The sequence below is a fragment of the Artibeus jamaicensis genome, unplaced genomic scaffold (assembly GCF_021234435.1).
Source record: "Artibeus jamaicensis isolate MK-2021 breed Jamaican fruit bat unplaced genomic scaffold, CSHL_Jam_final contig_477, whole genome shotgun sequence".
Taxonomy (NCBI): domain Eukaryota; kingdom Metazoa; phylum Chordata; class Mammalia; order Chiroptera; family Phyllostomidae; genus Artibeus; species Artibeus jamaicensis.
Genome location: NW_026521854.1, coordinates 7,631,990 through 7,655,800, shown reverse-complemented (window position 1 = coordinate 7,655,800; position 23,811 = coordinate 7,631,990). Strand labels below are relative to the sequence as shown.

At 55.3% G+C, this 23,811-nt stretch overlaps 2 protein-coding genes across 2 annotated transcripts; one reads left to right on the top strand and one right to left on the bottom strand.

Moving 5' to 3' along the window:
• The first annotated feature begins 1,562 nt into the window (after nt 1–1,562).
• On the top strand, nt 1,563–10,278 carry GTPBP3 (GTP binding protein 3, mitochondrial). The gene is made up of 9 exons (XM_037141975.2): nt 1,563–1,735; nt 2,040–2,287; nt 2,394–2,480; nt 2,567–2,769; nt 2,953–3,025; nt 3,120–3,263; nt 3,427–3,592; nt 3,853–4,131; nt 4,553–10,278. The coding sequence occupies exons 1-9, from the start codon at nt 1,683–1,685 to the stop codon at nt 4,776–4,778; spliced, it is 1,479 nt and encodes a 492-aa protein (XP_036997870.2). The 5' UTR covers nt 1,563–1,682; the 3' UTR covers nt 4,779–10,278.
• An 876-nt stretch (nt 10,279–11,154) lies between these two features.
• Nucleotides 11,155–21,551, bottom strand: PLVAP (plasmalemma vesicle associated protein). The gene is made up of 6 exons (XM_037141978.2): nt 21,095–21,551; nt 18,341–18,437; nt 17,528–18,240; nt 15,656–15,713; nt 15,489–15,567; nt 11,155–11,811 (listed from the first exon to the last, which is right to left on the bottom strand). The coding sequence occupies exons 1-6, from the start codon at nt 21,461–21,463 to the stop codon at nt 11,805–11,807; spliced, it is 1,323 nt and encodes a 440-aa protein (XP_036997873.2). The 5' UTR covers nt 21,464–21,551; the 3' UTR covers nt 11,155–11,804.
• Between the last annotated feature and the right edge of the window lie 2,260 nt (nt 21,552–23,811).

The window sequence follows — 23,811 nt, the reverse complement described above, 5'->3', positions numbered from 1 at the left end:
TTGTCTTTGCAGACGGTTCTTTGGAAACAAGTCTGCTTAGATCCTGTCCAAAGGTCGTTTTGCCCTGTTTTAACATTCCAAAGGTTGGAGGCATTAGACACGCCAGGCAGTTTCTCTGGGATGGCGGTTTCTCATCCATTTTATTTTATTTTTTTCGGTTGTTGCTTGTTGGTTTTAGTTTTAGGGTTTTTTTTTAAAAAAGATTTTATTTATTTACTTTTAGAGAGAAGGGAAGGGAGAGAGAGAAACATCATTTGGGGGTTGCCTCTCACACGCCCCTTACTGGGGACCTGGCCGCAACCCAGGCATGTGCCCTGACTGGGAATTGAACTGCTGACCCTTTGGTTTGCAGGCTGGCACTCAAACCACTGAGCCACACCAGCCAGGGCTTAGTTTTAGTTTTTATTTATCTTTGTTTTGTTTGTTTTTCTTTCTGTTTTCCACTCTAGTTTAATGTGACTCAGTTTATATTACTTTTTGCAAATGTGAATTTCAAATAAATGAATAAGTTTTTCGTATGTCCCAAATATTACATGGGATACAATGTTACTTATTTTTTATCTGAAATTCACATTTAAGTGGGTGCTGTATTTTGTCCGGCGCCCATACTCCTTCCCATCCTAAATTGCCTTCTCCCTTCCAGCCCAAGGAGGACGGGCGCCCGGTCCGATTCTCAGAATGCACATAATGGGCGCTTGATGTATACTTGTGACAGATGGAGCAACTCGGAGACAGCGAATTTCATTGTTCGTCACTCCTTTACAATTTTAAAAATTGAGTAGGACTGGACGTGGGAATAACGAGAACTCGAGCTTGTCCGATTGATTCTTCCCGAAATGCAGGTGCGCTGCCCGCCCGCTCCGTCCAAGAACCAGAGAATTGGCCATGCGGGAGCGTTTCCCCCGAGACCCGCCCATCCAGTGCCAGGAATCTACCATCAGCTCTTTTTGCAGCCACGCTCCTGTGCTCTCCTGGGTTAACCTAAAAGTAATCGCGAGACTCCCGTTTCTGGCTTTTGGGATTCCAGAGACAGACAACACACAGCTTTGTAGGGCCACGCAGAGCTGGGCCAGGGGAGAGGGAGGGCTGTGCTGGGGGTTTCAGGAGTCCACCTTGAAGCTAGGCCCCGAGGATGAATTTGTCAAGTGAGGCTGGGTATTCGGGGCGAAGGAACAGCGGGAGGGAAAGCTGGGGAGGAGCGAAAACCTGGAGAGTTCCCGGAAAACAAGTAGGCACCTTCCCAGAAGTTTGGACAAGATTTGCCCTGCGCCATTGTGTCGATTCCCCGGAACTCATCCCCCGGGCCACTTGCCTCACCTAAGGCTATGGAGTAGCCTGATAGAAAATATGGGACTCTAACTCTCGCCTCTCTGGAATTCCTGTAAGCCTTGTGCCTGCATTCCTCCCAGCTCATTTCCAGTATCTAGGATCCTAAAAATGTGGTCTAGTGTTGCCAAGGGGAACGCCATTTCGCTGCACCTCTGCGTGCAGCCCCGGCCACTTTCCCCGGCAGCAGCCAATCGGAACGAGGATCTTCAGTGGGTGGATAGTACGTCTTTAAATGCCCCCAATGGTAGTAGAGAACCCTTGAGGACTTTACACAAGCCATGGAGTGGGCGGGGCCCCGTCGGGAAAAGAATCCTTTAGGTTGGGCTGACAGGCGGGTCGCTGGCTGAGAATCCATGTGGCGGGGGCTTTGGATCCTGGTAGCCCGGGCGGCACGTGGGCCTTGCAGGTAGATGACCGGGATAAAGGGTGTGACAGTGTGTGTGGGGGGAGCTGCTTTGGCCCCAAAGCCTCTCCCTGGGGCCTGGGGGCTCGGTTGCCTGCGGTAGAGCCACCTTTCGAGTTCTCCCAAGCCCGGATCTGTTCATCCCTCAGCCGAAGAGCCCACATCTAGGTCACTTGGCCTTGGAGTCTTTAATCAGGTCATCCTCTGGCCTGAGGCCTTCCAGTCTCCATCCTCTAACCGCAGAGACTGGATCCACCTGCCTACTCTGAAGCAGAGCCTCCAAGAAGCACTCTCTCCTCTTTCCCAGACCGTGCACGCGTCAGGGCAGTGGTGCCCCAGCTCCCGGATCCGGGGCTACCATTTTTGCGCTGAGCTCTGGCCAAGGTCGCTGTGGCATCGCTGTGATCCGGACCAGTGGCCCTGCCAGCGGTCACGCCCTCCGGAGTTTAACGGTGCCCTGGGACTTGCCTCCTGCTCGCAGGGCCTGCCTGCGTCTGCTCACCGACCCCTGCTCTGGGGAGCCCCTGGACCGCGCCTTAGTGCTCTGGTTTCCAGGTGAGGATCTCCAGATCCCGAACCTCCTCCTGTAGCTCCCTTGACTCAGTTGACTCCCTTCAGGCGTTTGCCCGGGTTGTGCCCTCCTTCCCCCTCACTACATTAGGTCCCCAAAGTTTCACGGGTGAGGACTGTGCGGAGTTCCACGTGCATGGAGGCCCAGCAGTGGTGAGTGGCGTCCTGCAGGCCCTGGGTGAGTGCAGCCTTGGGTTCCAGGTCTGACCCTGTCAGTGGGCCTGGGTGGGGGCCAGGGTCTCAGTACCCAGGACCATCCCACAGGCAGGGTGCCAGGGCTGCGGCCTGCGGAGGCGGGTGAGTTCACCAGGCGGGCCTTTGCCCACGGGAAGCTGAGCCTGACTGAGGTGGAGGGGCTGGCAGATCTGATCCATGCGGAAACCGAGGTGCAGCGACGGCAGGCCCTGCGGCAGCTGGACGGGGAGCTAGGTGACCTCTGCCGTGGCTGGGCGGAGACCCTCACTAAGGCAAGTCCCCATTTGCACCAATTGCCATTTTCTGCCTCAGAGACCCCACCTCCACCCTCTGCATGAGAACTTCTGGTCTATAAACTTCCAATCTGGCCCCTTAGGTTGGGCTGGACCTGGGCAAATTGGAGGGCTTAGGGATGGGTTCCTGGGTGACCGCACCACATCCCTCCTCTCCCTCAGGCTCTGGCCCATGTGGAGGCCTATATCGACTTCGGAGAGGATGACAACCTGGAGGACAGTGTCTTGGAGCAAGGTATGGCCACCTGGGGGTCAGGTGTGGGGATACCTGGCGTGTCAGCCCCCAGAAGCCCCCTCACTCCCTCCTTTCTGCTTTTCTCCATCCACAGCTGACAGCCAAGTGCAGGGGCTGGAGGTGGCACTGAACGCACATCTTCATGATGCCAGGCGCGGGCAGAGGCTCCGCTTAGGGGCACACGTGGTGGTCACAGGACCCCCCAACGCGGGCAAGAGCAGCTTAGTCAACTTGCTCAGTGCGTGGGACAGGGGCAGGGGGCGGGGCCTGAGCTGTTCAGTTGTGGGGAAGGGGGCAGGGGAGATGAAAGAGGTCTGTCTAGTCAGGGGCTGGAGCTTGGGAGAGGGGATCACTCACCTTCCCCGACCTCCCCCGCCCTCTGACCCTCTTCCCCTTCCCAGGCCGGAAACCTGTGTCCATCGTGTCCCCGGAACCAGGGACCACCCGTGATGTGCTAGAGACCCCTGTGGACCTGGCCGGGTTCCCAGTGCTCCTGAGTGACACAGCAGGGTTGCGGGAGGGCCAGGGGCCCGTGGAGCAGGAGGGTGTGCGGCGTGCCCGTGAGAGGTGGGCAGACAGTGGTGGGAGAGGGAAATGGGGCCCTTTCTCTTCCTGTTCCATTTATTTTCTTTTTTCCCTGAATCAGAAAATTAAGTGGGGACTCTGTGATTTGGACAGGGCAGCCCTTAGAGTTTTGCTTCTGCCCACATGTTCCGCCTTGCCCCTCATGCTCTGCTCCTCGCCTAGCCCTCCTCCCCGCCCTGTCCAATGTCTGTGATGGCTCTGCTCTGGGGTCACTCTTCTGTTGGTTCTCTCTGTTCCCCCAGGCTGGAGCAGGCTGACCTCATTTTGGCCGTGCTGGACGCCTCTGACCTGGCCTCTCCATCTAGCTGCAACTTCCTGGACACGGTTGTCACCCCCGCGATAGCTCAGAGCCATAATGGAAACAGCCAGCGCCTCTTGCTGGTGCTGAATAAGTCGGACCTGCTACTTGCTGGGGACCCAGGCCTTAGACCTGAACTGTCCCCTCACCTGCTTATGTCCTGCCTGACTGGGGAGGGGCTGGACGGCCTCCTGGAGGCACTGAGGAAGGAGCTGACTGCAGTGTGAGCCCCGCCTTCCCACCCCTCACCACCCCATAGCTTCCACCCAAGTTCAAGTGGGTTATTAGCCGGGGCTCTGGGCATGTACCTGCCTGCAGGCTCAGTTTCTATATCTGCAGAATGGGTATGACCATCCCCACTTTTTTTTTTTTTAATTTAATTTATTTATCTTTAGAGGGGAAGGGAAGGACAGAGGGAGGGAAACATCAATGTATGGTTGCCTTTCGTGCATCCCCTGCTGGGAACTGGCCTGCAGGGAACCGGCCTGCAACCCAGGCATGTGCCCTGACTGGGAATTGAACTGCAATTGTCTGGTTTGCAGGCCCGTGCTCAATCCACTGAGCTACACCAGCCAGGGCTGACCATCCCCACTTTGAGTGGTAGTTTCAAAGTTAAAAGAGACTCTGTTCTCTGTCTCTTGCAGGTGTGGGGATCCATCCACAGGCCCACCACTTCTGACGAGGGCGAGGCACAAGCATCACCTCCAGAGCTGCCTGGAAGCCCTTGGCCACTACAAGCAAGCTAAAGATGTCGCCCTGGCGGCCGAGGCACTGCGGATCGCCCGGGGGCACCTGGCCTGCCTCACCAGTGGAGGGGGCACTGAAGAGATCCTAGACATCATCTTCCGGGACTTCTGCGTGGGCAAGTGAGGGGCCAGTGTGGACGGATGCCCAGAAGTCTTGAGACATCTGGTAATATCTTAGGCCAAGTGAGATTCTCATTTCCTAGGGAAGAACTTGACTGCAAAACAGTGAGTGAGCTACCTGTTGCTGGTGGTGACCCAGCTCTAGCTGGGCCATATTCCCTCACAGGGACTTGCTGGGGGTTCAGGCCCTGGAGTGAGGCTTTGGGCACCTAAGGCTGGAGGAGCAGCCGTGAAAGGTTGAGGGAGTGGGTACGAGGGTCGCAGGGATCTTTGTTTTATAGTTTTTTTAAAATATATTTTATTGATTATGCCATTACAGTTGTTCTATTCCCCCCTTCATTCCCCTCCACACTGCACACCCCCTTCTCCACCATTTCCCCCCTTTAGTTTATGACCACGTGTCTCAAGTTCTTTAGATTCTATATTTCCCATACTATTCTTGCCCTCCCCCCATCTATTTTCTACCTACCGTCTATGCTGCTTATTTTCTGTACCTTCTCCCCCCTTCTCCTCCTCCCACTCCCCTGTTGCTAACCCTCCATGTGATCTTCATTTCTATGGTTCTGCCCCTGATCTAGCTGTCCTCTTAACTTGCTTTTGTTTTAGGTGTGGTTGTTAATAACTTGGTTGTAGGTGAGTTTGCTGTCCTTTCACTGTTCATCTTTTTTATCTTCTTTTTCTTAGGTAAGTCCCTTTAACATTTCATATAATAAGGGCTTGGTGATGATGAGCTCCTTGAATTTGATCTTATCTGAGAAGCACTTTATCTGTGCTTCTTGACTGTAAGGTCTCTTTTGAGAAATCTGCTGACAGTCTTATGGGAACTCCTTTGTAGGTGACTGTCCTCTTATCTCTTGCTGCTTCTAGGATTCTCTCCTTCATTTTAATCTTGGCTAATGTAATGATGATGTGCCTTGGTGTGTTCCTTCTTGGGTCCAACTTCTTTGGGACTCTCTGAGCTTCCTGGATTTCCTGGAAGTCCATTGCCTTTGCCAGATTGGGGAAGTTCTCCTTTATTATTTGTTCAAATAAGGTTTCCACTCATGGCTGTTCCTCTTCCCCTTCTGGTACCCCTATAATTCAGATGTTGGAACATTTAAAGATGTTCTGAAGGTTCCTAAGCCTCTCCTCCTTTTTTTTGAATTCTTGTTTCTTCATCCTTTTCTGTTTGGTCAATTTTTTCCTCCTTCTGGTCCACTCCTTTGATTTGAGTCCCAGTTTCCTTCCCATTACTATTGGTTTCCTGTGCATTTCCCTTCATTTCAATTAGTTTAGCCTTCATATGTTCCTCTAATTTGTGACTAAAATCAACCAGTTCTGTGAGCATCCTGATCACCAGTGTTTTGAACTGTGCATCTGAAAGTTTGGCTATTTCTTCATTGTTTAGATTTATCGGCTCTGGGGCTCTGAGTTGTTCTTGAGCCATGGTTTGATCTGTTTGTGCCTGTTACGTATGAGGAGCGGAGCCTTAGGTGTTCACCAGGGCGGGGCTACCCAGGTCGCTGGTTTGTGATGCTGTATGTGGGGGTGGGGTTAGAGAGGGACAGTGGTGGTCCCCTCTGCCGCTTCCTACCACTGGGGCCTGCGAAGCCCGTCTCACTGCTCGCTCCTTCACCGGTTTATGTGCGTGCAAATGTGTGACTCTGGTCAGCCCTCAGTGGGTCCACTGCCTTGCGCCCTCAGTGGGTCCGCCCACTACTCCACACCTGGGATCCACCCACAGCTGCTGGCGCACCTGGGTCGCTCGCCTGGGTCGGTCCGGTGGATCTTTCCTGCCTGACCCTGCTCTGCTGCTGGCTCTGCCCCTCTTACTGGTTTGGCTGAAGGATTTGTTGTTGTCAGACTTCCGTATAGTTCAATTTTCTGTGGTTTGGCTGCATTTTTGCTGCTAAAACTTGTTGTTTTTAAACTTGGTTGTGCGAGAAGGCACAGTGCTTCCACCTACACCTCCATCTTGGCAGAAGTCCCTGTTTTATGGTTTTTATTTTATTTTTTAAATACCAAAGGAAAAAAATTCAGGTGATCCAGAAATGTTGAAATATGGAGCTCCTCCGCCTCCTGCCCCCCACTGCCACTGGTGTCGCAGCATAACTTGTGTCCTTCTAGAACTCTCTCTGTTTGCATACTTGGGGATGCACCTGTTTTATCTTGTATTTTATACATACATTGAGTTATTTATTGCTCTGCAACCTGTCGTTCCTTTTGTAGTGTTAGCCTTGAAACTTTGTCTCTTGTATCTTAAAAGTGACTGACAAAATCCTGGGGGCCCTACTCCCTTTCCAAGCTTAGTCTGCACCGATGCACTCATTCATTCATTTACTAACTTAGTGAATATTTATCGAGCGCTTGCCACAGTCTAGAATGGTACACATCATTTCACTGGTTCTTCATACCGGTGGAACGTGGCAGGCAGTTCTAAAGGTGAGGGAACACACTCAGAGTGGTAGCTGGTCACCAGAGGTCCCCAGCTTTGGTCCTTGCACATAGGTCTTTCAACTCGAACTTGAGTCCACTGTGTACCTTCTGTGCAGTAGGCCAAGTGCAGGATGCTGGGAACATGGGCAGAAACATGCAGGCATTACCGCTCTCCTTGTTAGAGACAAAGCTCCTCCAGTGAGGTCTGATGTCTGCTGTGTGAACTGAAAATGAGGGGACATGACCTGGTTAGGGACATGTGGGCTGGATGCCCTGCAGAGCAGAGGTGGCCTAGGCACTGACATCTGAATGGCGAAAAGGAAACCAGAGGGAGGAAGCTTGTGAGAGCGTCTCAGGCAACGGGCACAGCATGTGCAAAGGTCCTGAGGTAGAACGTCACCACGTGTTCAAGGAACAGTGAGGTCACCTGTGTGGCTGCAGCAGAGCGAGTGAGGGGAAGAGAGGAAGGTGAGTTCCAGTGAGGCCTTTGATTGAGATGGGGGGACTGCTATGTTGAGGATGAACCAGCAGAGGGCGCCTTGCTCTAACAAAGCGGGTGCAGAGCTGCAGCCCCTTAAGGTTGTGAGAATCCAGGCTGCCATACCCACCCGCCTGATGGCTTATGAGTAGTCAATTCCCCTTTCCAGAGGTGGAAACTGAGTCTCAAATAGAGTCAGGATCAGCCTCCAGTGCTTGATGATACAAGCTCTTAGATTCCAGGGGACATGTGATTGGAGGCTGGGAGGTGTCCAGGGCCCTATGGGAGGGTCTTCAGGAGGCTCCAACCATCCAGCTAAAGGGGACACACCCTGACCCCAAGTCTCTGTAGACTTCATTGCAGTGTGTCGCTATTTGTTGATCCTTTGCTTATTCAGCAGCTGGGATTGCCCCCCAAAGGAGGGCTCGTGGATGGAAAGGGTTACTCAGGGAGCTGAGTGCATTCTGCAGAAAAGAATTGATGCCCGGAGAGAAAAGCAATAATGTGGGTCTGGGCGGGGGGTGTCCATGTGTCACGGCATGGGCCTTCTGCGGGGCTCCCAGGAGGGGCGAGCAGCATCCAGGTGGGGAGGGAGATGCTCATGGGACAGGATGCCTGGGCCCCCTGCCCGCCTTCCCCTAGGCGCTGGCACACGGCTGGACCGAGGTCCTTGGCTACGGTCCCTTTTTTCCAAGAAGGGCGAGGTGATTTGTGGGAAGCAGCCGTGGGGGTTATTTATAGAGGTCACAGGAAATCCCCGAAGAGTCAGAACGTCACCCGGCAGCTGGACCACAGGGTCACAGAGGGGGTCTGCCAATTGCTCCTAACTGGTACTCAGGCCCTGCCCTCTCCCTGGAGAGCCACCAAGCCTGGGTGAATCGGAGCTACAGGATCAGGACCAGAAGGCGTGAGGGATGGCGGGATGGGGCTGGGCAGACCCAAGGACAGTCAGGGCTATGCTTAGGACATCCAGGAGGGCTGCCTGAAGGTGGGATCTCTGGGGCCAGGCCTTGGAGGAAAAAGAATTTGTCAGGTAAGAAAAGGCATTCTAGTCTGAGGGCATAGCACAAGTTACAATTAACAGTCAGTCTGGCCCTGGCTGGTGTGTCTCGGTGGATTGAGTGCCGGCCTGTGAACCAAAAAGTCACCCTGTTCGATTCCCAGTCACGGCATGTGCCTGCGTTGTGGGCCAGGTCTGCAGCTGGGGCGTGCGAGAGGCAACTGATGGATGTATCTCCCATACAGTGATGTTTTTCTCCCTCTCTTTCTCCCTCCCTTCTCCTCTCTCTAAAAGTAAATAAATACAGTCTTTTTAAAAAATCAGCCCTGGCTGGTGTGGCTCAGTAGATTAAATGCCAACCCATGAACCAAAAACTTGCCAGTTCAATTCCCGGTCAGGGAATTGAACCCACACACCTGGGTTGCGGCCCAGGTCCCCAGTTAGGAGTGTGCAAGAGGTAACCGGTCAGTGTACCTCTTGTGTATCGATGTTTCTCTCCTTCTCTGTCCCTCTCTCTAAAAATAAATAAGTAAAATGAAAAAAATTAAAAAATCAATGAACTTATCCTTGGGTGAGTATTTTAAAAAGTCAGTGACTCTAGTCAGAGAAATAAACATCCAGAACAGCCGGAGCTGGGTTTATTGTTAATGGGGCGAGGGGGGGGGGGTACCACAGAGATGAGGAACTGGACTTAGTGCCCAGGGTAGTAGGGAGCTATGTGAGCAGAGGGCTGAGGTCAGATCTTGCGATGGGAAGTCCCTCTGGACCAGCACGGGTACTATAGCAGACGCAGAGGCTGAGGTCTGGGTGTTGGGGGACCGGATGGGGGCTGGTTGCAGGGAGGACATTCTGGGATGCTCTGGATGGGAGACACCAGCCAAGAGTAAGAGACCTGTGCCCATGTGTCCAGAGAGTTCAGAACGATTACGTCACACTCATTTCTCAGATGAGAAAATGGAGGCTGCGATGGACTGAGTCAAGATGTGAATCCCAGATATCTGCCTCCAGACCCAAACTCTGGCGTCTTAAGTTTGCCGGGACTGGTTTGTGTCAGCAGGCCAGGACTTCAGGCTGCCCAGGCAGTAGGCTCAGGGTCACAGGGATGTCCCCACTTCCTTGGGGCCTCCAGACTGGTCTGTCTGGGCGCCTGCCCTGGCTAACCCCCCTGCCCTGACTTGGCGGGGCCCCAGCCGAGCGTTTCCTGCAGCAGCTGTCTGTCACCCGCACTTCCGCATCCAGGAAGTATCGCTCCTTTGTCCCTCCAGACTTGCCTGCCCCAAGCGTGAGTTGCCAGCCCCAGCTCCTCATGACTCATCCCCCTCCCTGCCCGGAGTTCCAGGGGACAGGGGACTGGGACGGACTGGGAGGGAATCAAGGTCAGTTGGGGTGGGGGTAGGGGTACCAGCTGAGATTCTAGATGACGATTTTTAGGTTGTTTACTCCATTGGTGGCCGTTTGCTTTTTTTTCCCCTGGAGTTTTTGTTTTTCAGGGATAAGGCACCAGGAATGGGGGGACTGGGTCAAAGGGTTGGTACATTTTTACTTTTTTTTTTTAAATCCCCACCTGAGGACATTTTTCATTACTTTTAGAGAAAGAGGAAGAGAGAGAGAGAGAAATATCAATGTGAGAGAGAAGTGTTGATGGGTTGCCTCCCATATGGGCCTAGACTGGGGATCAAACCCACCACCTAGGTATGTGCCCTGATAGGGAATTGAACAGGAAACCCTTGGGTTACAGGCTTATATGCCAACCAGCTGAGCCACACTAGCCAGGGTGATAGATCTTTATCTTTATTATGTATTGCCAAACTAATTTCCAGAAGAGCTATGGCAAGAGTTTCACTTACGCCAGTCCTGTAGGAAGATGTCCCCGCCCCACCTTTTTTTACGCCTTTACCAGCAGTGGGTGGTAGGGACTTGAAGCCTTTTTCTCCAGTCTGCTGGGTACGCTGCGAGTTTCCTGTGCTCCTCTAATGTGCTTTCCCCGGCTACCTGGTCATGGAGTTGAAGCGCTCCCAAAGTAGGCCGGTGAACTTTCTGACATCCCATCTTGCCACAAACAACAAAACAAAACAAATGGCCCGAGACTTTTGTGATATTGTTCCTGGAATAATTTTGGCAAGGAGGAGTTCCTGCAATTCACGACAGGCCGTGGTAACCTCAACAAACGTTGTCAAGACTTGGGGGAATCTTTGCAAATCTAGAAAAATAAAAGCTGCAAAAGGATAATCTGCTCCATGAGAATCTGCTTTGTGAGTATCTGCTGTCTTAAAAAAACACAAAACTGACAACGGTGCTGCATCTTCCCACATGCAGATGCCCAGACTGTGGGGGACACTGGTGTCCCCCATCGTTGTTCTGGGTCTCCTGGCCCCAAGACGCTGGGGCAGGTGTGGGCAGGGGTCCTCCAGCTTTCATCTCCTTTCTAGGCTTTCTCTTGCTCAAGGCCGGGTGGTGTCGTTTCAAAGCATAAACCAAGGCTCTGGAGTCTTTGAAGGGACTGATAACATTTATTTAGTGCCACTAACATTCTATAGGGACCACAGGCATGGTGTGGGGGGAGAGGGAGGGAAGAAGCCGTGCCCTTGCCAGCGGCCATGACGGGCTAGCGGGCTAATCTGCCTTTGGACCAGATGCTCCCTGGTGTGCAACGAGGGTCTGGAAATTCTCCTGGGGATGGAGGTGAAGGTCTTCCTGTTCTCGCTTCGCCAGGCCTGAAGGGCTGCGGGTGAGGAAGCATCAGCAGATAAGAGAATCGGGAGTCTGGGGGGAGGGGCAAAGGGCTGTGTGTGCAGGGCTGTGTCTGTGTGTGCAGGGCTGTGACACTGGGCGAGGGTTTGGCAGGAGTGTGTGTCATGTCACGTGTCTGCGTGACATCATTACTGTCTCTGTGGGCTGTCATCCTGGCATCTGTGGGTGAGGGATGGTGTGGTGCGGGTGTGGACTGTGAGAGTGTCGGGGCCTGGGTGGGGAGGCGAGTGTGGGGCGCAGGCCAAGGGTGCCCACTGTGGTCTGCGTGTATGGAGGTCGCCTGACTGCAGCCCTTGCTGCGTCCCGCGCCGTGGGTGTCTCGCTGCAACAGGTCTGCGGATCCACGAGTCGGGGCCACCCCTTGGTCCTCGGGGCCTGGAGCCTGCTCAGCCACTGGGGCCGAAAGGAAGTGGGAATGAAGCGGTGAGAAGGACGAACCTCGCCCGGGCTTGGCTCCTCCCCCCCCCCCCGGCCCCCTGATGCTGCCAAGGACTCTTCTTCGGCCCCTTCGGGTTCAGTCCCCCAATGGACTCCTACTTGTTGAATGTCTTTGGATGGTGGGACTGAGACTCGTGCCTCTTCACTGTACAGAAGAGAAGGCTGAGGTTCAGAGGGGCCCCCTCCTGTGCCCCAGACGTCTGCTGCAGTCTGTCTGACTGTCGTCTTTGCTCCCTAAAGCCCTGGGGGTCCTGGGAGTTTGCCCTGCCCACACTCAGGCCCACACATTCATTCCCAGGAGGGTTTTTCTAAGGAGCAGCCCCTACTCACCTGCTCTCCAGGGCCCGCCCCCAGACCCTCAGGACAGAGCCATCTCTTGATCCTGACTTCAAGGCTCCGTCCACTCTTCCCCACCAGGCCTCCTCTCCGGGACTCAGACCTCGCCACAGTTCCCCCAAATGCCAAGAACTGTTATCCCTCTTCACGCCACCCCCCTTCGCGGGAGCCATCCTGCTGCTGTCGGGAATGCCCTTCCCCCTGGCCTGGCAAAGGTTCTCCCGAGGGGTCAGGGGTTGGCGCAGAGGCTGTTTCCTGGTGGGGGAGGAGGGGGCCACAGCCAAGTCCGCTTCCGCTGGCCCCCTCCCTTCCTTCCCCGGCTCTCCCCTGGGGCCCCAGCCTCACGTTCCTTCGCTGGCTCCGGTCCACCCTCCCCAACTCAGCTTCTGTCTGACGCCCCTGCTTCACTCGTGTGGGCCAGTCTACCGGGGGAGGGCCGCCCCTGGCCATTTTTTACAGACCCAGGCTCCTGGACTCCCGTTGCTGCCCTGGACCAGTGTGGTCAGTCAGCTTCACGCTGATCCCTGGCTCCTGCCTTCCCCCCAACCAGACAAGAGGGTGCTGACCCGTGAATCAGGTCACAGCCTCCTCTGCCGGCAGCAGTATCCTCACCACAGAGCCCTGCCTAAACTGTCCCCTTGTCACCTCCTTGATCTTACTCTGCCCCCTTGATCAGCCCCAGCCACATCAGCCTCCTCACTCAAACCCACCAGAGGTGGCTCTGCCTCAGGGCCTTTGTACACACTGTGCTCTCAGCCTGGTGTACTCTTCCTAGGAACGCCCTCCCCCCAGTGGCTGCTGCCTCACCTCCTTTGGTTCTGCTCAGCAGTCACCTCCCCAAGGAGGGCTGCCCTGCTGCCCCCCACCCCACCTGCCCTGTAAAATCCTAACTTCCTCACACTCTCTCATCCCTGTTCTGTCTTGCCCATCACCACAGGGCCTTATAATGACTCATTCATCTGGTTTATTATCCATCTCCCCACGAAAATGGGAGCCCCAGGAAAGCGTGAGTTTCTGCGCCTCATTTGCGCCCGTGGCAGGCGCCCAACAGCAGTTTAAGAAAATATATGTTGAGTGAACAAACAAACCATAACTTTGATGGCAACAAACTCAAGCAGTGCTTCCTGTGTGCCCGGCTTAGAACCAGGGCTGAACTCCCGTCTTCGACCTTCCACAGTGTGACTCTTCCACCTCCAGCCATATGGCCCCTAAACCAGTATTTTCTTAACATGTCTTCATCTCAACTGTGTTTACTTTCTATTCATGAAATTGACCTCCACTGGACACCCAATCTTATCAAGTGTAGGAAAGGTCACGCACTTGCTATTGCTAGAACATGACCCCCCAAAAAATGTGCAATTAAGAAGCAGGACCTTGCGCTCAAGCCCTACAGATGCTGGGCGCTGGGCCCTGGGCCTGCCCTCGATCAGTGAGTGCAGCAGGCGGGTGGGAGGCTGCGGGTGGGGTGAGTTAGCGCCGGTGGGTTTTTCTCCAGGTGCAGAGCAATAGGCTGAGAAGGAAATCAGCTCCTAGATCATGGGCTGGGTGAATCGACGCTGAACCTCAGGCCTGGCCCCTGATTGGGCACACCTAAAATTTGGATGTTGTGGTTCCCCAGCCCGTGATTGCCTGCGGTTACCCGCTGAGTGGCTGGCCCAGTCAGGACTTGGCCCCAGAGCGGATGGCTCTGGCCTGCTTGTCCCCAGCCCCTTTCTCAAGGGCAGGAGCTCAGGGAGCCAGAGGCCCTTCCTGAGACCCTGCGGAGATAAGCAGGAGGGGCGCAGGCTGAAGAGGGCATTGTTTTCTTAGCAGGGGGACGGCATTTGGGGTAAACAATCTCAAGAGCTTCCCCTGTCTCAGCTGGGACCTGGACAGGCCTGGCTCCGGCCCTGACTTGCTGACGCATGATGCCTGGGCTGATCCCTTCCCTGGGGCCTTAGTACCCTCTCTGCGAAATGGGGATAAGAATAGAACCTCCTTCCTCGCCACGATGGCTTCAAGCCAAGATGGAGAAAGGAAGCCTATCTGCTCTGTGCAGGGGCTTCTCTCTACCCGTTCGCTTCCCTCTCTGCAGGCTGCCTGAGGCTGAGGGGCTTTGCCCAGGCAGAGCCTTTGGAACAAGGAGACCGGTTCCTAGGAGGGGGCGCGTAGTGGAGAAGGAGGCACCTGTGGTGAACCTCAGGCTGTTGAGGACAGACGTCAGGACCCCAGGCCCATGCTGAGTGCCCTGAGGTAGAAACGGACCCAGGTGGACGACAGTCCGCTGGTGAAACCACAGGCTTTAGGGTCTGAGGGGTCTGACTTAAAATCTCGGTGCCCCCTCGACCTCGGGTCCTAAAGAGCAAATGGGACTGAGGAGCTCCAGGTCCTGGGCCCGCAGTGTGTTTCTAAAAGGGGGTGTGGCCTCTGCCTAGTGGGGAGCACAGGTAGCTCCTGGGGTGGCGGCCAGAGTTTCCTTCCCCGTGATGTGCAGAGTGTCGGCCCTGGGAGGCGTGGAGCCCTGACCCAAGCGCAGGCCAGCTGCCCTTGAGACCCCCTGCTGAGGCCCCCAGACCCTGGCCCTACCTAGCCCCTGCTGGGCAGCACTTTGCAGGTGGCAAAGCATTTCCATGCCCTTGATTTCAGAGGCCCCCATTTTTGCAGAAGTAGAAAGTGAGGGGTGGAGTGAGAGGCCCAAGGTCACCCTTACTATTGCTCTCCCTCGTTCCCTCCCTCCACTGCAGCCACCCTCTCCGACCTGGGGCCAGGCCACTGGACCTTCTCCCTGGCTGTTCGTGCAGCCTGGGGAGCTGTTCCCTGCCCTCCCCCGGCCTGCTCCTGCATCCCCTCCAGTTCAGGGGTCCTCTGCTCACCGAGGCTCTCCCTGATCACCTGGGCTCATGTCCCAGCTTGCTCCTCCTTCGCTGGGCTATCTAGAGCATGATGCCCACCTCCTCTGTGCACACCCTTCATCCAGAAAGTGGGAGTAACAGTAGCTCACCCACTGGTAGGCTGACTGAGTTAACAGTGCAGGGTGCTAGAACGGTGCCAGGCTCACAGGAAACACCTAATAAGTAGGCTCTTGGTCATGCTTTTCACCACAGCTCCATCACTGTCTCTCTGGCCCCTAATTGGAGGCCCATGAGTAGAACCCCATACATCTTGGTCACTGCTGCGTCTGCAGGACCCAGCATAAGGCCTGGTACACAGCTGGTACTCAATAATGGAAGCAGCAAGTGTGAGTTGAGCCTCCTTCCACCCTTAGTCCCGAAACCAAAGTCCTGGGACTGAACATCACCACCTGCGCAGCGCCTCACCTGGACAGGGCTGCGTTGCCTGCAGAGAGCTTCTGGGACTCCAGGATCCTCTTCTTGAATTCCTCCAGGCCAGCTGGGTCTGCAGAGAGAGGGGGTTAGGCCCAACCCATTGTTCCCCTGGGCTAGGGATAGGCAGCAGCCCCCTTCCCGGCTCTGCCCTCACTCACCGATGGGCGGGGGGTTGGGGGCAGGTCCAATAGGTCTTGGCACAGGCCCCGTCTGCGACTGCGAGAAGAAGGTAGAGGGAGGTTGGTAGATGCTGGGACCCCTGAACCAGAGTGCCGGGGAGATGCCTGCCCCTCCTCGCCCTTGCAGACCCGCTCTGAGGTCCTCCCAAGGTGCAGAAATGGACAGGTGACATGGGGGATACAGGTGCTGAGTGATGCATAATCTTCACTTGTGCCCACTTGCCCTTGAATGACTGGGGACTCCAGGGACTGGCTTCACTCCCCAGAGACCCCACTCCGTAGGGCAGGCCCCCACTAACCCCCACTGAGTCCATCCACCCAACCCAGTGCCCCTGCAGACTGCAGTCAGCCCTAAACCCCCGGACCCCAAGTCTTACTGCCATGCTTCAAACACCTTGAGCCAATCCCCCCAGACCTGAAATCCAAAACCAGTTCTGAACTCCTATTTCTTAAAATCTGATCTCGACATGAAAATGGAGACTTCATTAGAATCAAACCCTGACCTAAACACAATCGCAGTGACAAACCCGATCTGATACAACTTTAGACCTAACTCTGACCCTAACCCTTTACCTAGACCCAGCCACTATGAAAAATCCACTCCCAATGCCCTGGGATTCCCCTGTGACCACCCACAAACACGTTCCCAAGGTCACAGTCAATCCCAACTCAATTTAGGCGCCCCAGCCTCTCCCTGAAACAGAGCTCCGCCCTGCTCTCCCCAGGTCAGCATCTACACAGCTTCCATTCTAGATCCAGCCTTGAGCTTCACCATCCCCCCTGTGTACCCCCATCCTAACCCAGGGTCACCTACTTCCTCACCTCAAACATACCCCAGTGCCAGCCCAACTCAGCATGCAGCCAGCCATCCAAACATGCCCTGACTCCAGCTCTTAACTCACAGTCAGCGTCCATCCCTGCTTCTCCTCATGCCCCTGAAATCCTAAATCCACTTTTGGCCCCAAACTTCTAACCATCTCTAGACCCACCAGCCACCTGCACCTACCTGAGCCTCAACTCCAACTTCAGTGCTTCAACCCAGACCTGGCGCCACTGACACCCCAGATTCACGCCTCCAACCCCGGACCCACCGCTCCATGCACACGACCCCTGACCCGATTTTTAAACCTTTCCTGTAACCCAAACGCCAAACTCAATCCCAATTCTAAGACTAGTGAGATGGAACCTAAAACTAACCCAAACCAGTTCTAGACATGGCAGTCACCCAGAACTCGCCTCGACCCCACACTAAACACAAACTCAACATCTCGTCAAGCCTTTCTCCAGACCCGCCCCACCCTCTGACTCAACTCAGACAATCCCCCACCCTGATGCCAACCCTCAGTGAATCCCTAATCTTCACCCTAAACCAGTGTTGAGGCCCATCCTGCCGCCCTGAACTCTACCACAATCCTTAACCCTTTCTCAGTGTCATTCTCAATGTCAAACTCCACCCCAATCTTAATGCCAATACGTGGATACACAACCATAATCCTTAAACCAACTCTACACTCAATACCCACCAATGTGCGACCCTACCCTAAATTCTAAGTCCACCCTCAATGCCTCAACTCAGCCAGATCACAAAGCAACCGATGATACCCTAGGTTCGCTCCTCACTCAACCCAGAGCCCAACAGCCACCCCACCTCCGACTTCAGTCTTAACCCTGCCCTCTCCCCTGGCGTTGATTTCATTTCACACTTGGCGCCTGTGCTAATGTCGACGAGACTCTGAAGTGAGTCCTAACTCACCCAAATGCAAACCAACCTCAAACCCAAGCTAAACGTCACCACCAGTTTGGCCTCTAGGCCCAACCCAATGCCACTCGAATCCAGGGCTGCCAGCCTACCTTGGCCTTTATGCAGGTGTCCAGGGCCGAGTTTCTGACATCGAGCTGCATCTTAAGCTGCATGATCTCCTGCTTCCTCTCCTCCAGCTCCTTGGCCAGGCCGTCTCTCTCCTTCCGCAGCGCCGCCTTGTCCTCCAGCGCTAGCTGGGTCTGCTTGGTGCACTCCGCCTGGAGCTTGGCCTCCCGGGCCTGCGCTTCCTTTTCCGCCTTATCCTTGGCCTCCTGACTGGCCCGCAGGCTCTGCTCAGCCTCTAGCTTCTGGCGCTGGAGGTCTGAGTTCTCTCGGGCCACACGCTCAATGCCACCTCGCAGGCTCTGCGCCAGCTCCTCCACTTTAGTGCTCATAAGGGTAGGCATGTGGTCACAGATTCTCCGTACTGAGGCCAAATCCAAGTGAAGGGGATGGTACGCGTTGTAGCTCAGCGTGTCGAGGGAGCGTGGGATCACAGAGTCCCTCCAGAGGTTGCGCAGGTCCGTCTCAAACTTGTCCTTTTCCAGTGGGAGACAGAGGGCCTGCACCTTCTGCAGTTGATCCATGGCCAGCTGTCGCTCCTGCCGCAGCTGCTCCTGGGCCTTGCTGCACTCCACCACCTGTTCATCCACCAGCCGCTTGCTCAGCCCCAGGCCTTCCTTATCTTTGGTGCACAGAGCCTTCTCCTTGGCCAGCTCCACCTCTAGCATCTTGGCCTTCTGGTTCAGCAGGAGGAGCGAGGCTATGGGTACAGGATGATAAGACTCAGGAAAGTTGGGGGGCTGCCCAGAATCTGGACGGGGAGGCCACCACCCTGTCCCACCACTGCCCGAGCCACTCACTGTTGTAGCTCTTGTTAGCCTCCTTGAGTTGTTCTTGGCATTGCTTCTCATTCAGGATAATGGCAGCCATGTACCTCTGGTTGTCCACGTAGACCACCTGCCCAGACGGGACACAGGACAGGGCTCAGAGGGGCCTGTGGGCTCCTTAACCCTGGGCTGCCCAGATCCTTGGGGCTGGAGCCCCAGATCCAGCACCCAGATGGCCTGGTTTTGCCCATTTCCTGAGAGTGTGGCTCCTGAGTAGGGAAAGCTGATCTGACCTTCAAGTGCTGTTACAATTAATACGATTTGGCAATGAAAAGGAAGGAGGCAGTGGGCCAGGCTACCGTGTGGACGAACCTTGAAAACATGATGCTGAGTGATAAAGTCAGTCACAAAAGGCCACACAGTGTCAATTCTCTTTAGCTAAAGTGTTTTTAGAATAAGCAAATCCATGAGATGGAAAGCAGATTAACGGTTCCCAGGGGCTGCGGGGAGGGAGGAATGTGGAGTGTCTGCTGATGGGGACGGGGTCTCCTCATACGGTGATGAAAACCAGTCTACAATTATTTGTGGTGATGGTCACACAGCTCTGTGAGTGCACTAAAAATCAGGGAACTGGACGCTTTAAGTGGGTCGGTTATATGGCACGTGAATTAAGCTTTTACAATTTAGCAAAGGCCCTGCCTTCTGAACTTCGGAAGGGAACCCTGCACAGAAACATAACAAGTAAATGAGTGGAGACCACAGCGGTTTGTCTTTCTGTCCCTCCTCGCCCTGAGGGGGCTGGGCCTGTGCCCTGGGGTTGAGGGGAAGATTCAGCCACCTCTGCTTTCACAAGCCTGAGCCAGGGGAGGGGAAGGGGCTGCAGGGGGGGCTGGAGTGAGATGAAGCCGAACTCGAAGTGAGAGAGAGGCTGTCATCCACTTAGAACAAGTGACCCACATCCTGGGTCCTGGCACCTCCACACAGGTGGCAGTGGGCAGACCTTACAAGGAAGTCACTGAGTCCAAGTCTCCTTTCTCTCCCAGGACCTCAGGACCAGAAATGCAGCTGCACTTGCACACAGTTGAGAAAGAGCATGTTTCGCAGCCCGGACAGAACTGGGGAAAGACCGAGGTTCATATCTGCTACCACGAGGCACGGGGGCAGTGGGAGCGGCTGAGGCAGGTCCGGGGGCTGCCCCACAGCCACCAGCACCCTCCCCCCCCAGGGGGGGGGCATGGCATCCACGGTCGCCTCAGGAGAAAACCCCGAGGGGCTCCAGCCAAGAGGAATTTGTCAACTCGAAGGGAATAAAAGCCTGTTTTTCAAAATCCGAAGCTGTGAAGGCCCGGATTCTGAGATCTCTGACCTCCTGGGAACGGAAGCAGATTTTGGGGCGCTTGTGCGCATCTAGTCCTGCAGGACCCTGATTCCCTCCTCAGGACTCCTCCGCTCGACCCCCGGACGCGGGGCGTGTCCTGGGTGATCCAGATTCCCAGGGGTTGAGACCACTGAGGGGCCCACCCCACCCGGCTGGGGGCTGAGGAAGTGCACAGCCCTGCCCTTGGAGTCTGAGGGGGCCTGCGCCCCATGCTGGAGGTCTGCTGGGGGACTCGCCCTGCTTTGTTTGAGGGGGGATGCTGCCATTTGGGGGTCTGATGGGGGATTCCCCATACCTCCCAGGAGACCTGAGGGGGGAATTCTCCCCATTTTGCCCTGCTGTGGCATCTGAAGGGAAGACTCATCCTGTCTGAGGGCCTCATGGAGAGCCGTCCTTCCCTTGGGAAGGTGCCAGCCTGCTCTGGAGTCTGAGGAGGGAGTCTCCCATTCTGGGCGTCTCAGGGGCACCCGGACCCATTTGGGCGCCTGCGGGAGACATGCCCTGCCCTGGGGTCTGAGAAGGGGAGACATGGCCCTTCCTGGGGCACTTCTGAGGAGGCCTCTCTGTCCAGCGAGGAGGGCTGGGGGTGTGAGGGTCCAGCAGAGGCTTATCCTCCCCCACCCCGCCTGCCACCTCCCCACCAGCCGGCCAGGACCCCTCCTGTGGGGAAACTCCAGGCTACCCCCACCGGCGTTCCTCCCCGTCCCAGCCAAGGCCCGAGGGGAGAGCCCCCTGCTCAGTGCCTCTGGCAGCAAAACCTCCGCAGACAGAGCTCGCGAGGGTGGCACGTGTGAGAGTGAGCATGGGCGATTGCCCAGTGAGTCTGATGGGAGCGCGAGCCGGTGAGTCCCCGGGGGGGCCCCTCTTGTGCCACCGTGACTTTTTCCTGGGGGCCGCCCGCTTCTGCCCCGTGGGGGAAGCTGCCCCCTTCTCAAGCTCCCATCTCCTCATCTGCAGAAGGGCTGAGAGTTTCTCCCTACCTCTTGGGCTTCGGCAGTGAGACAATATTCCTAGAGCAGACACTAGCATAAGACAAATATAGGCCATTCATACTTATTACTAAGAAAGAACCAAAAGTTCTGAGTTTTTACTTGGCCAGTTCCTGGGTGCAGTGTTTTTGCCGCTGGCGCATTCTGAGTGCTTTTTGTTATTAAGTCGTGGGCTCAGGGCTGATGCCCAGTGACACTGGAATTTCAGATAGATAACAAATAGTTTGTTTTTTCAGTATGTCCCAGCTATTGCATGGGATATACTTGTACAAACAAAACATGCATTGCTGTCCACTAGGGCTCCTCAGGCAAAATGTAGGGTCTGGGCCTCCCATCTTGTGGATGTGGAAACTGAGCTCAGAGAGGTGAGATGACTTTCCTGGGGTCCTTGGCTTTCCGGTGTGGGGCCCTTGGCCTTACCCGGTCGGCCTGGCACTGGCGGAAGCTGGCATTGATCCGGTCCAGGTCTCGGCGGGCGCTCAGCAGCATCTGCATGATGGCGTCCTTGGCGCGGGTGGTGAGGTTGAGCTCCTTGGACAGGTTGGCCTGGCTGGCCGTGAGCCCCACGACCTGGCTGTACAGGCCGTCGGTCCGGCGCTCGGCATCCTGCAGGTTGGACTCGGTGCTCACGTGCACGTTGCCATAGACCATGAAGAGGACCAGGCCCAGGATGATGAGGAACTGGATGAGGGAGACAAAGAGGAAGAAGTAGCGCAAGTAATACCAGCAGCCGTGAGAGCTGGCCCCGGCCCGAGAGTAGGGCCCTCCGTTCTCCACAGCCAGGCCCATCTCTTCCCGGGGCTGCTGCCTGGTGCGCTGGTGCTGCTCTGCTCTGCGGAGTGGCTGTGCCCCTTCTGGACCCTGCCGCCCACAGGGGGGAGTGTTTATATTACTCATCTTAATACTTCCTCTGCCTGGCTCCTTCCTGGCCAAGAGGAAACAGGGGGCAGTGGGTTATCTCAACACTCCCACCCAGGCTGTGAAGGGAGAGTGGGGCGGGGTGGAGTGGGGGGACCAAGGCCTGCCAGCCTCTCTGAGTAACGCTGGGTGGGGCCCCAGCTGGGCGACCAGGCTTTCTCAACCTCTCTGAGCCTCAGTTTCTTCACTGGCCCCTGCTCTATGCCGGGCGCTGTTTCCAGCACTTGCAGCAGATGCCCTCCTGTCAGCATCCCCATCACGCAGAGGAGGAAAACTGAGGAACAGAGAGGAGAAGGGACCACTCCTGGGTCTTAAGCTGTTCATTCTCCATGTCCGCTTACCTCCCAGCAGACCGACTACAGATGTGCGCCCACCTCACAGGGCTGTGTCGATTAAGTGGGCTAAACTGAGCAGAGTGCTTAGCTCACAGAGGGCTGGTCCGAAAGTGGTGGTGGCGTGGACCCCCCAAGTCGTCATCCCACCCAATCCTGGCTCGCACAGGTGAGTGCACTGGGAGCAGCAGCACGACAGCAATGAACTTGGAGCCAGGGAGAGCTAGTCTGGCCTGTGTGAGCTCGTGGCAGGGGCTTCTTCCACCTGCTCCTCAGCTTCCCCGTCTATAATGTGGGGTATGCACGATGCCCCGTCGCAGGGCCGTGGGGGGAAGTGGTTGTTATTACTATCACTTCTTGCTGGAAGCATTATTTTGGGGCTCCATGAGATGGTGAGCAGGAAGTGTCAGACAGCTGAGCCTCACTGGGGGTTACCCCCAGGTGGGCAGGGAGGGGAGTTCGGAACCAAGGAGCAGAGAGTTCTGGGTGCGCCCTCCTGCTCGTCGTCGCCGCAGAACCAGAAGTTTCAGAGAAATGCCCCATGCTGGGTGATGGGGCATTTCCAAGAGGCAGCAGCCCCAGCCCCAGCTGAGAGGGGTCCTCAGGCTTGGGGAGACAGAGTGGGACACAGCCCATAGCGCCCTGGGTTCTCGAATGACAGGAAGGAGGGATGAGCTGAGGACAAAGGGACAAGGAGGGGGCAAGGAGGCTGGACCCTGCTCGGGTGATAGTTGCTGTTCACCGCTGGGTGTGGGGTGCACAGCAGGGTGAAGGCCGCCGCAGGGGGGCCCATCCCCCACTAGCTGGTGTGAAGGAGTGGGGGTGCTGACAGTGGGGAGCGGGGCTCCAGGGTGGTGTCCATCAAGGAGGCAGGAGTTGTGTCGGGAAGGAGGAAGTTCCCAGGGGTAGGCAGGAAACCCCTGTCTGACCTTTGGTCCTCAGAGCTACCCAGTGATTCCTGATTCCCAGACCCTTTCCATCTGGTTGGTGAAGGGAGGAGGGTTGGGGGCTGCAAGTGGTGCCCAACCAGTTGTTCTTCAAGGTTGGCCGGGTCCACACAGAGTTCCCCCCAATCTCAGCAGGTGGGAGAAGGTGGTCTTCCATCCTCCTTGGTGGGGCCATCGTTCGCAGAGTGAATTCATGGTTACAGTTCAGGGCTGTGGAGTTCAGTTCTGGCTGCACCACTTACCACTGTGCAGCCTCGGGCCAGTGACCTCCTCCTCCTCCTCCTGAGCCTGTTTTCTCCTGTCTAAAATGGAGGCAAGCCCTGGCCAAGTGCTCAGTTGGTTGGAGCGTCGTCCTGAAACACCAAGGCCGTAGGTTTGATCCCTGGTCAGGGCACATACCTAGTTGCCTGTTAAATCCCTAGTTCAGGTGCACGTAGGAGGCAACTGATTGATGTTTCTCTCTCACTCTTTCAAAGCAACAAAAATATCCTTGGGTGAGGATTAAAAAAGTTTTTAGCTCTGGCTGGTGTGGCTCAGTGGATTGAGGTCCAGTCTGTGAACTGAAAGGTCGCTGGTTCAATTCCCAGTCAGGGCACACGCCTGGGTTGCAGGCCAGGTCCCCGGTTGGGGGGCACGTGAGAGGCAACCTATCGATGTATCTCTTGCACATTGATGTTTCTCTTTCTCTTTCTCCTTTCCTTCCCCTCTGTCTATAAATAAATAAAATCTTAAAAAAATAATAAATTCTTAATAAAAAAGAATAAGGGTATTAAATATACACACTAATGTCTTTAGTATCAAGGTAAAAAATAATAGCCTATTTCTTTTTGGAAATTTGGTCTCACATTCTTTATTTGTAATGCTCCTTTTTCAAATAACTTGTTTTAATAGATCAAAAAATTCAATTGATTTTTTTGAGAGAGAGAGGAAGGAACAGAGG